We start from the raw sequence: 12,910 nt of genomic DNA, 5'->3' as shown, positions 1-12,910 counted from the left end.
TTCTTTCCCGTATTTAAGGTAAGTAGATAAATTGTTCCCTTAAGTACTGACTCCAAGTCTTGAACAATGGGGCCCCCTCCCTCTCACTGGTCTGAGAGGGTTTTATTTATGGTAGAATCATAAACAGGCTGTTCATTAGAGGATCAGTGAGACTTAAGGAGTTAGATGTAATTATAGGGGTAAAACGATATTTTGGCCCAGCTGTAATTAGAGCAATTTGTGAAGGGTCTGAAGGAACCCTAACAATAGGGTCCTTTGAGCGGAAGTGGAATCATCCCAATACCCAAAATTTTACACAATAAATTTTACAGAGAACAAAAGGAATTGTGTATTTAACCCAAAAAATACAGCATGCAATAATTAATAAAAAAATGCAGAAGAATAGGCTTACCCTTGAAGACTCCAAACTTCACATAGATCTCCTTCTCTGTGAAAATCACGAACATAACCAAAATGGCTAATTGGGACACCACCAATTAGAAACCTTGATATTCTCAGCTAGAGAACCCAGGAGATATAGGCTCTGGTGATTTTGGTGAGGGAGGGAAGAAGAAATTGAAAGCAGTGAGGAAGAGCAAGGGAATTCTTTTTTTTTTCTCCACAGAATCCTTCTGTGTCTTCTCCACTCTCTCCATTTTTTCAGGAAAAAGATGAAGATCTCAGGAAACCCTCAACTTCTCACGTACTTGATGTGGAGAGAATTAAGAGGAGGGAAGTTATTTCCCTCCCTTTAAATTAATTTAAAATTAAAATTAAATTATATAATATAATATAATTTAAGTAAATAAAAATCTTATATATATATTAACAAATTTATTATATATATATACACATAACTATATGTTATATCCTATATAATATATAAACTATAGTTTTTATATTGCAACAAATACAATATAATGTATAGTTTCAATTCTCTATCACAAATGGCTTTTAATATAAATCACATTTACACTAAATTCAACTACATGAATCCAATTCATATAATTAACATTTGAATCAAATACAAATATTTATCTTCTTTCATAAATACTTAATATAATGTATCAAATACATAATATTATAGTAATTATATCACATATAATTAAAATTTAATTAATTATATCATATATAATTAATTCTCTCAATTAATTTGAACAATTCAAATTAATCTAAAAACTTATTCTCGTTAAATCCCGTTGAGTTATCGAGGGGACCTCATGGACCTATAGCTTAAAGCTCCAATAGTATGTGAATAATTAATTAAACTCTTTAATTAAAATTATTCACTATCCGTTAACTGTCGGACACACCACTAAAGACCGACAACTGTATTCTTTGCACTACAGATATATTTCTATGTTCATTTCATATAACCAATCAACAGTATGATGACCCTTCCCAAATTGCTCGTAAGTACAGCTGGGCCAAAATTACCGTTTTGTCCCTGTAATTACATCTAACACCTTAAGTACCACTGATCCCTCTAATGAACAATAAATCATAGTCCAACTATGATTAAACCCCTCTCGGGCCAGGAGAGGGTGTGACACCACATTATTCAAGCCCCGTAATCAGCCGTTAAGAGAGCAACTTATCTACTTGCCCCGAGTTGGGGGAATGAGTGAATTCCATCTTGTGTAGCTGTGTTCCCAGCTCCCCACGAATCCCCAAAATGGTAGGCTTGTCGGCGATCTGGCCACTCTCACTCATAAAAATCAAAGGACCACCTTCATAGGTAGGAGTTCACAACTCACTCAGGATTCAGGACATGTTACTTATAGTCATCCTGGTGAAATGTAAGTCTCTATTATGAACGACATTATATAATGAGACTAAATATTTCGTGGTCCGATCTTATACAGACTCCTTTGTATAGAATATCCCCACTCACATTTCTTCACATGAATGATCAAGATCATATCATATATAGCACTTTACAACAATTGTAACACCTACAAAACGGACCATACTCGTAGTGTCACCAAGTAAGGTATCCAGTCTTATCCATCTACTACAAACCATTTAGGTTATCACTAAAACATGATCCACCTGTATGTTTCTACATACATGTTTAAGCTACAAGATAATCTTGGATGTAAATTTACTAGTTTGTGGTTAATGCAACTAATTTTGAAATAAAACACCAAATATTTTATTACATATATAAAATGTATGTACATTGCAATTACAAACTATAGGACCCTACGAGATTTAGGGCATCAATCCCAACAGAGTCGATTGGTTATATCCTTGGACACAAAGATATATCTATAGTGCGAAGAGTACAGTTGTGGGTCTTTAGTGAAGTGACCTACTGTTAATGAATGTTGATTAATTAATTAAAGAGTGTAATTAATTGATCTCATATCATTGAAACTTCTAATATGTAGATAATTAATTGATCTCGTATCATTGGAACTTCTAATATGTAGGTCCATAAGGTCCCTTTGCTAGCCCACTAAGTGTAAAAATAAGAATCGATTATTTTGTTAGGGAATTAATTGTATAAGATACAATTAATAATATAATATATATATATATATACGTTATAATATAAAGTAATTTTGAATAAATTATACTTTATTAAGAGAGAAATACTTTATTATGAGTTAATTTCAAAATAATACTTTATAGATTAATTCAAATATTATTTATATGAACCAAATTCATATAAAGGTTAAAAATTAATATAGATAAGATTCATATTAAATCTATAAGTTATATGAGAGAATAATGTATTTGAATGAGATTCAAATAATAAGTAATATGAATGAGATTCATATTATAGTTATAGGTTAAGTTTAGTATAAATGAGATTCATATTAAAACTATATGTTTAATTTAATATGAATAAGATTCATATCAAAATTATAGGTTAAGTTTAATGTTAATGAAATTCATATTAAAACTATAGTATATAAGAGAAAATACATTTGTATATTATTCAAATGTGATATTAATTAAATATATAATATCTAATTAACTTATATTAATTAATATGTATTTAATTAACTTATATTAATTAATATGTATTTAATTATATTATATTAAATTAAATAGATTTAATTTAATATTAAATTAAATATCAATGTTAACTCCCTAGCAGTTAGCAAGGGAGTTAAACGTGAAGTCGAGGGGAGTTATCTCCCCTCACCTAAGTGATTCACAGAACTGTTATGTGATGTTGAAACACAAAGGAAGAGACTTCTTCTAAAAGAAAAAGAATTACTCAACTTCCTATCTATAGAAAAAAAAAATCTCTCTCTCTCTCTCAAATGGACTTCCCTTACCAAAATCAAGGAACCTACACATCCTTGATTCTTATTCTGGAAAATAGCACAGAAGGTCCAGTAGTGGTATCCTGTTGGAGTTCATGTAGAGATGTTCGAGGGAGATGTTCGTGGTACGAAGTATTCATGACATGGAGAAGGAAGCATTAAAGATGGTCTTCAAGGGTTTGTCTTTTCTTCCCCTATAAAAGTATGCTTATATGAATTCATGTTTATCCTTGTATTCTATATATTTGTCTATTTTTCACGTTTTCCAAAATATTCGAAAACACACGCGTTCACGCGCTTCTGTTGAGGAATTTGATTCCTTCAACTATAACATCATTGGAACTTAGCACTACAACATGGTTGGATTTCTAATGCATAATAAGATATTCTAGAAATCAGTGTCACTGCTAGCCCACGTAGTCGATAAGAGCATATGAGACCACTAACAGTCGTCTGCAGCAATTTACCCCAACTCTGTCATAAAATATTTTTATCCCCCTTGAGTGTGTTGACCATTCTTATTGGCTGAAATACATTATAAATAGAGTATTTCATCCAAATTTTGGAGAGAGGAGAGGAGTTTTTCATCTTCTTCCTCCATCTTTACCGGTAGTTTATGGTAGAAATATTTTCAAATATTTTATAAATAAGTTAGCTCATTTTCTACCTTTAAAAACAACCGTAAATATAACCTCAAAATACAAACATGTCATGTTCAAGAATTAAAAATTAAGTACGTCATACAAAAAATAAAAATAAAAAATAAAAAAAAAAAAACATTCACAATTACCATGGACTGAATTTAAAATGTAAAAACAAAGAGCAAGACTAAATTGCTGTTGGATAGAAAATCTTATAACAAAAATTTGAAACCTATAGTTTAAAAGATGTATTTCATATTTTCAAATGTATGTTTGATAACAAATTCATAAATTTAATTATAATTTAAATAATTATTTTAAATGTGTACAAAACTATATTTACAAACAATAAAACTAGTTATAGTCATCTAATAAACATTATGTTGAGTATAAATTATTATTAATTAATTAACTAATATTTTTTGTATAATTATTATTTGTAGTATTATATAATTTAGGCATATATATATATATATATATATATAAACACCCTTTTACTTTATGTCAATAATATCCTTAAACTTTCAAAAGTTCCAAAAATATTCATAAACTTTCAAAAAAGAGTTAAAAAAATACACTTACGGTTAGTTTTGAATGCAAACCATTGGTGTTTTGTTTCAAAAATACTCGTAAATTTTCAAAAGTATAAAAAATACTCATTGCAGTAGTACCTCTAAAATACTCATTGCAATAGTACCTCTAAAATACCCATAATGATTTAGGTTCATATATTAACAATACTAACAATATATGAACCTAAATCATTAATATCTCATTGCAATAGTTTCTCTAAAATTTCAAAAGGAAAAAGTTTAAACATTCTCCTACCGACATCGCAGTGATCAATTTGTTTGAAGTTTTTTTGAGTTTGAAAAGAATCAAATTTAAAACAAATTATATAAATATTCTCATTTTTTTTCATCTAATTACTCTCATTTTTCTCTCATGTGTCTAATTCTTACATCAATTTTTTCATCAGCCAAAATAAAAACTAAAATTTTAAGTTAAAACATAAAATTCCATAAAACCCTACTAGATTCCAAAATCAAGATTTTTCTTAAAACATACCAAAATGATAACTAACCAAATACAATATATATATATATATATATATATGACTATTAACACATACTCGAATGCTAACATGAACCCTTATTAAAATATTTAATTCTAAAGATCCATTGGTACTTCAGTTATTCTTTTTCTTCTTGTTATAGTCTATATTACCTTAACTAGTAGACAATTTTATCAATTAAATTTTTTAGATAAACAATGTCAAATGATTAACAAAAAGGAGAGTGAGAGTGTACTGAAGAAAAGAGAGGAGAAAAAAAAAAGAAAATAGAGAAGTAATAGGATTTTAACGGGTTATGTTCATATACTAACCGTAGGAGTATTTTTAACCTTTTGTTTTCTAAAAATTTAAAGGTATTTTTGAAATTTTTTACAACTTAGGAGCACTTCTGACAATTTTCATCTAAAATTAACAGTAAAGGTATTTTTGAACTTTTCTTTTGGAAGTTTAAGAATATTTTAGAAACTTTTAAAAGTTCAAGGGTATTCATACAAAATACAAAGTTTAGGAATATTTTGTATAATTTAATCTATAATTTATAATTGATTACATAATACATATTTTAATCTAGAAGAATGAATATATTTTATAACATAAAATGTTGTATTCTAAGTGTAGTTAATTTTTTTAAATATAACTAAGTTCAAAATTCAAAATTCAAAATTTAGATATATTAAAAACATAAAATTGTTATTTTCAAAATTCTTAAAGAGGTTTAAAAAAGAAGTGAAAACAAGTGGAAATTAAGGCTATGCAATTGGAACACCTGGGAGATTTTTTTTTTTTTTTTTTCAAAAATACGTTGGAGATATTTGTTGATAACAAATTAAACGATGAATTATGCAAACGATGGAAGTCCAAGAAAGAGTGGGAAATGAGGTTGCAGCTAGTAGTTCCCATCTGCTCTCTTCCACCCATCGCCGTTGCCAAAGCTCACAATCAAACTCCATTGAAATCAAGCTCCATTACCATCTCCTCATCTCCTCTTCCATTTCACACTCTTTCAGAACGAACCCACATTCCCTCTCATGTCTACAGGCACCCAGCCGCTGTTCTTCTCGAGCTCTGCACTTCCATGAAAGAGCTCCACCAAATCATCCCTCTGGTTATCAAAAATGGCCTCTACAACGAGCACCTTTTTCAAACAAAGCTCGTTAGCTTATTCTCCAAGTATGGCAGCATCAACGAGGCCGTTCGTGTTTTCGAGCCGATTGAGGACAAGCTTGACGCTCTTTACCATACAATGTTAAAAGGATATGCGAAGAATTCGTCATTGGAGACTGCTCTTGCTTTCCTTTGTCGAATGAGGTACGATGATGTTAAGCCTGTTGTGTATAATTTTACTTATTTGTTAAAGGTTTGTGGCGATAACGCGGATTTAAAGAGGGGAAAGGAGATTCATGCGCAGCTGATTACGAATTCGTTTGGGGCTAATGTGTTTGCAATGACTGGTGTTGTGAATATGTACGCTAAGTGCAGGCAGATTGATGATGCATACAACATGTTCGACAGAATGCCTGAGAGAGATTTGGTGTCTTGGAATACAATTATAGCTGGGTTTTCTCAAAATGGGTTTGCCAAAAAGGCATTGGAGTTGGTTTTGAGAATGCAAGATGAAGGCCGAAGGCCTGATTCGATTACATTGGTTACTGTTTTGCCTGCTGCTGCTGATGTTGGATCGTTAATGGTGGGAAAGTCTATTCATGGGTATGCCATCAGAGCTGGGTTTGCAAAGCTTGTTAATATTTCAACTGCTCTGGTTGATATGTACTCAAAGTGTGGGTCAGTGGAGACAGCTAGATTGATTTTTGATGGAATGCATCAGAAGACTATTGTGACATGGAACTCCATGATGGATGGATATGTGCAAAGTGGTCAATCAGAGATGGCTATTGTAGTTTTTGAGAAGATGTTGGAGGAAGGGATAGAGCCAACCAATGTAACCATTATGGAAGTATTGCATGCCTGTGCTGATTTGGGTGATCTTGAGAGGGGTAAGTTTGTTCATAAGTTTGTGGATCAGTTAAATCTTGGTTCTGACATCTCTGTTATGAACTCGTTGATTTCTATGTATTCCAAGTGTAAGAGAGTTGACATTGCATCTGACATTTTCAACAATTTAAATGGAAGAACACGAGTCTCATGGAATGCAATGATATTGGGTTATGCTCAAAATGGAAAAGTGAGTGAGGCTTTGAATTGTTTTTTTGAAATGCAATCTCTAGGTATGAAACCTGATTCATTTACAATGGTAAGTGTGTTACCTGCGCTTGCAGAATTATCAATTACTCGTCAAGCAAAATGGATTCATGGACTAGTTATTAGATATTGCTTGGACAAAAATATTTTTGTGACGACCACTCTTGTCGACATGTATGCAAAATGTGGAGCGATTCATATGGCAAGGAAGCTTTTCGACATGATCGATGACCGACATGTCATAACATGGAATGCAATGATAGATGGGTATGGAACACATGGACTCGGAAGAGTTGCTCTAGATCTCTTTGATAAAATGCAAAAGGGAACAATTGAGCCAAATGATATTACATTTTTATCTGTCATCTCTGCTTGTAGTCACTCAGGTCTGGTGGACGAAGGACTCCGTTATTTCAAGAGCATGAAACAAGACTATGGATTAGAGCCTTCAATGGATCACTATGGTGCTATGGTCGACCTTCTTGGTCGAGCTGGCAGGATCAAAGAAGCCTGGGATTTTATTAAAAACATGCCTATTAGTCCAGGGATTACTGTGTATGGTGCCATGTTGGGTGCTTGTAAAATTCATAAAAATGTTGAATTGGGAGAGAAAGTAGCTAACAAATTGTTTGAGTTGAACCCTGATGAGGGTGGCTACCATGTATTGCTCGCTAATATTTATGCTTCTGCTTCAAAATGGGGCAAGGTAGCTGAAGTAAGAAAAACAATGGAGAAGAAAGGGCTTAAGAAAACTCCTGGTTGCAGCTTGGTAGAATTGAAAAATGAGATCCATTCCTTCTATTCAGGAAGTACAACTCATCCACAATCCAAGAGAATATACGCCTTTCTTGAGAAACTTGGGGATGAAATCAAGGCAGCTGGCTATGTGCCCGACACTAACTCCATTCACGACGTGGAAGATGACGTGCAAGAGCAGCTTCTTAATAGCCATAGTGAGAAGCTCGCCATTGCTTTCGGTCTTTTAAATACTAGTCCTGGTACTACAATACATGTCCGAAAGAACCTACGAGTATGTGGAGATTGCCATAATGCAACCAAGTATATCTCACTTGTGACTGGAAGGGAGATCATAGTAAGAGATATGCAAAGATTTCATCATTTCAAGAATGGAACTTGTTCTTGTGGAGATTATTGGTGATCTCTAAATCTACAATTCTTCAAAGTTTTGTTATATTTATAATTATACCAACAAAAAGGTAAAAAGGTTTGAAAAGAATTCTTTTGTTTCATACTCAATCAATTCCTTAATATTTAAGTTACTATCAAGTATTACCATTTTCTTACTTTTTCTTAGATGTCAACTCATAATATCATAAGAGAATTAACAAAACCATTGGATTAAATTGAAACTAAACAAATAATATGATAAGGGATTCGTCTTCTAATCAAGTATCTAAGACAAAGTCGACAAATGGCTATCTTTCAATAAGATCGAGAATAAAATTATTTTTATTTTTTAGTACAATAAGGTTAGGAGGTTTGAATCACAAATTTTTTAGTCACGAATACATCTTTAAACTAAAACTTAGCTTTTGTAAACGAATTGATATAAGTTTTCACTCCTTTGTTGTTGATTTTGTATCAATATAAAGTCAATCTTCATTCGAAGAAATTAACCAAATGATTTCATTCTTACCTTTCTGCAAGTACCGTTTTTAATTTTAAAAAAGGGACAAAAGAAGGTTGATATTTAATCTTGCTATTATTCTATTATTATTATTTTTTATATCAATGAATGTTTAGGTCAACGTACACGCAACTCGATTAATTTCACGAAACAACTGAATGTTTAAGATCAAATTGACATGTATTACATCTCGAAGGTTCAAACCTCCTAAACGTACTAAAAACCTAGAAAAATAATTGTCTAGAGTCTCATGGCTCTCATCTCACAGTTGGAAGGAAAAAAAGCTTCCCCTATTTCAAAATCGTTAGATTCAAAATTAGTCTACAAACTTAAAAAAGTTCAAGAAAGAGTAAAGGATTAGGAAGGGAAAAACTAAAGGCCTCCTATTTCAAGATCATTGGAACCAGAATCAGGCTACAGACTTAACAAGCCCAAGAAATATATAGCAAAAGATTTAGCTAACAGCCTCAAATTGGAAGGGAAAACAACAGGACTCTCCCACTTGAAGAGAGAGATCTTGAAAAGCTCATGAAGCATTTGAAACAGTAGGCTCAATACCAACAAAAATGCTCTCCCATTTGAAGATCATGATGCTGAAATTTAGACTATAAGAAGATTTTTAACTTACAACCTTCAAATCCTATAGAACAGATCTGGTTTCGGCTGCGACATTGCCCCGGTATATGTCCATAAGATCTGGGATTTCATCCAAATGCTTAAGAACATAATTCTCCACAAAACTTCTCTCCCCTTGTATAAGCACCCAAGCAATCTTTTTGTTTTTCTTAAGAAGATTTTTCATGTTCAAAACCTCAACAACTTTGGGCCGAAGCCGCTTGTCGAGTCCATACGTGAAGAACTTAGGGCAAGAAATTACAGTTCCTGGATCCAACTTTGCAGTGTTGAAACAGAAATCTGCAACATCCCTCATTTTCTCCTCTGAACAAGCTAAACAAAATGGGTCTTTCTTAAATGCTGTAAAAAACTCCTTCTCAGACCATCCCAAACTCTTCAAAACGTTTATTTTCTTCTTCCAAGTTGAATCATTCATTGAAAGCGTTGCTTAACTGCATGAACAAACATGCGAGCCTTTGCTTCAATGCCCAATTTTTTTATTGTTTTCACTGCATAAACCATTCTATCAACCTTTTGCATAATAGTTCTAGGCTGCAGTACAATCAATTTCGCTATATTCCTAGAAGGTGCCCCTTCGGCGATCAAAACATCAATGTTAGATTGCATAATACCCTTGTTCATCCGATTCAAGCCACGAAGAACGACGAATAGCAGCAGTTACTTGTTCATCCGATTCATGCACTTCCTTTATGAAACAAAATGATGGTTTCAACTGAGAATCTAAGCTCCTAAACAGAATCGAAGGATTCGATAGAATTACCTTAGGAAGTAAAGAACTGACGGTCCCAATTTCCTCGAGGAACTCAATTTTAGGCTTCAGATTGTTCGATACTCTCGACTCGATTGAAGGATCGAAGGTCGCCTCGACACCAATTTTAGGCTTCAAATTTTTAATGTCTATTAGACTTATTTAAAAAAAAACAAAACAAAACAAAACAAACAAACAAAAGACATACATAAATTGAAACTTCAAATATTTTTAAGATAATTCAAGTGAGCTCTAACTTAATAGTATTTAATTTGCATTCCTAAGAGATCGAAAATTCGAATATTTATCCTCGTAATTGTTGTAATAAAAAAGATATTTAAATATATTTTTAAAGTTCAATGATTTAATTAGATACAACATTAAAAACTTTATACAAACAAATCCAATTCTAACTCACAAACATCCCTACTTTAATGTGAAGTAGATTTGTATTCATTTGAGATCAGATTTCTATGTAAAAAAGAGCCTTAACACATTTTAACATGCCCTGTTTAGTACAAACATGGAAATGGATCACAAGCTAGAAAAAGAAGAAAAAGAAAGGGAAAAAAAAAGTCAAATTGAATGGGTTGAAAGTTTCAATCCAATGGCAACCTTCATTCAGAGCAACTCATATCCACAGCTATACTATCAAATAAAGGAAGCAATTTGGAACTATTTTTATGACCACATTGAGGGAGTATAACAAAACAGAAATGCACTTCTCAAGTATAACATGTTTGATATCCCCTAGCTCCTAAGCAACACATAATATTTATTCTATTATTTCTTTTGTCTTTGTTATTTAGAGTTGAATTTCCCAGTAGTTTCCAGCAAGATTTGGTTTGTCTTTTGTCACCTCGTGGTTCGATGGTGTCGATTATTCATTGGCGGGTGTGCATGATTCTGTTGGAAAAAGGTCTCCAATGCTGCCGGTCGGATCACCATCCATTAGATAATTGAAGTATTCAAGTATCTATTATCGTGTAAAGTACAAATGAATCACTAAACCGCAGACAGAGACGAAATCACAAGAGTTAGTAGAAATCATATGAGTCTGCTATTCTTAGGATTAATCGGAGAAATGGGGATGTTTTAGAATTTAATTTGATAAAAGAGATTGTTTTCAAATTATTTAGGAAAAATGGGATATTTTGTTAGTCTTTATTTGAATGCATTCCTTGAAGAGACACATTCAACATTATTTTATTTTTTTTTTTACCGATTGCCAAGAGACGCATTTAAATAATTAAATAAAAAAAATGTGAATGCGTTTCCTGAGAATTTAAAATGATTTTTTTTCCAATTATTTCCAATATGTCTGGATTTTTTTAAAATATAACTTTTTTATCCTTTTAACCTAAAATTAACGATAAGATTTGTAATTACTTTTAACCCTAAAATCAACCATCTTGTTAGTCTCGTTTTTTATAGTGGTAATAACGTTACTCATTTTTTAACAATAATGTTATTTTGATTAAAAAAAATTCTATGATTAATTTGATATACCCAATATTAATTTTAATAATATTCAATTCGTCTAATTTTAAATCATTGTTTTTGTTTGGAGTTGTTAGAAACTTGTGTAAAAATATGAATATTAACTTTTGACTATTACATTAATAATATTCAATGTTCTTTATGATGTGGAGATGTTTGAGTTATAGACTGAAAGTGCATTTTATTATTTGAATTTGATTAATAAATTTGATTATAAGTACAATTTTCTCTATTCATGACCAGAATAAAATCCTCCATTACGCCTAGATCGATCATGTTGAGTCACATAGTGTCCACGATCACCATGGCCTCTTACACTTGATGATTGGCTCTCTTTTGTTAAGTGTATATTCTCACCTCGATGTTGGTATGTCACGTACCGATCATAGACATTTGGACAGACATGTGAAGTTTGTCCTTCTTCCATACTTAGCCTACTAAGGATTGTTGGAAAGAATTCAAATGTTGAGGGAGATGGCATCATGGAACTACGTATAAAATGATCGATGAGGTTGCTAAATATTCATTCTGAACATTAGCTCGAATAGGAACATCCTGATGCCTTGCTAGATCACCTTGTTCTTCCATTGAAACATCACAATCGAAATATCGCACTCGATATATAGAGTATTGGGTTTTATGTCCTAAAACTCATGGTTTGTAAACAATAAAACTTATTCTGAAAATTCAATAAGTTATTGAAAATATATATTGCTTATTTCGTTTTAGAAATCCAATAAAATAAAAGACTCGTGACTATTACATGAGCACTTAAACTTTATGTGGAGACATAAAAGTGGATCAGGTTCAAGTAAATAGTCAAAATGATCTATAGTATATGAATAAGGTTGGATGTCTTATTCTGGTAACACTATCGAATGTGGTCCACTCTGTAGTTGTTACAAGAAGTTGTAAAGTTCTACAGACGATGTGATCCTAATTCGTACATGTCATGACATGAGGAGTAGAGGCGTCTTGTGTAATGAGTTTGTACAAGATCAGACCACGAAATTAGTTACTCTTACTTTATAACGTTGTTTACTATTTAAGACTGACTATTTCAAAACGATGACCTAGGTAACTTAACCTTAATCCTGAGTTGACTATGAACTCCTGTTTATTCACCATTATCCTTAGATTTGCATAGGTGAGGATTGGCTCAATAGCGCCGGCTCAATAAATCTCCATTTCAGGGGTAAGACC

At 32.0% G+C, this 12,910-nt stretch overlaps 1 protein-coding gene and 1 pseudogene across 2 annotated transcripts; one reads left to right on the top strand and one right to left on the bottom strand.

Annotated features, from left to right (window-relative positions):
- Positions 1-5,727: 5,727 nt before the first annotated feature.
- Positions 5,728-8,455, top strand: CRR22 (Pentatricopeptide repeat (PPR) superfamily protein). The gene has a single exon (XM_039035439.2). It carries the CDS (start codon positions 5,728-5,730, stop codon positions 8,332-8,334), a length of 2,607 nt encoding a protein of 868 aa, XP_038891367.2. The 3' UTR covers positions 8,335-8,455.
- A 659-nt stretch (positions 8,456-9,114) lies between these two features.
- LOC120081073 (uncharacterized) lies at positions 9,115-12,134 on the bottom strand (annotated as a pseudogene). Its single transcript, XR_016530487.1, has 3 exons — positions 12,088-12,134; positions 10,220-10,339; positions 9,115-10,144 (listed from the first exon to the last, which is right to left on the bottom strand). The product of XR_016530487.1 is annotated as an uncharacterized LOC120081073 (transcript).
- Positions 12,135-12,910: the final 776 nt, after the last annotated feature.

The sequence above is a fragment of the Benincasa hispida genome, chromosome 7, assembly GCF_027475165.1.
Source record: "Benincasa hispida cultivar pf3 chromosome 7, pf3_genome.v1.1, whole genome shotgun sequence".
In the NCBI taxonomy this organism is placed as follows: Eukaryota; Viridiplantae; Streptophyta; class Magnoliopsida; order Cucurbitales; family Cucurbitaceae; genus Benincasa; species Benincasa hispida.
The sequence above is the reverse complement of the archived record's forward strand: the minus strand, read 5'-3'. Positions and strand labels throughout refer to the sequence as shown.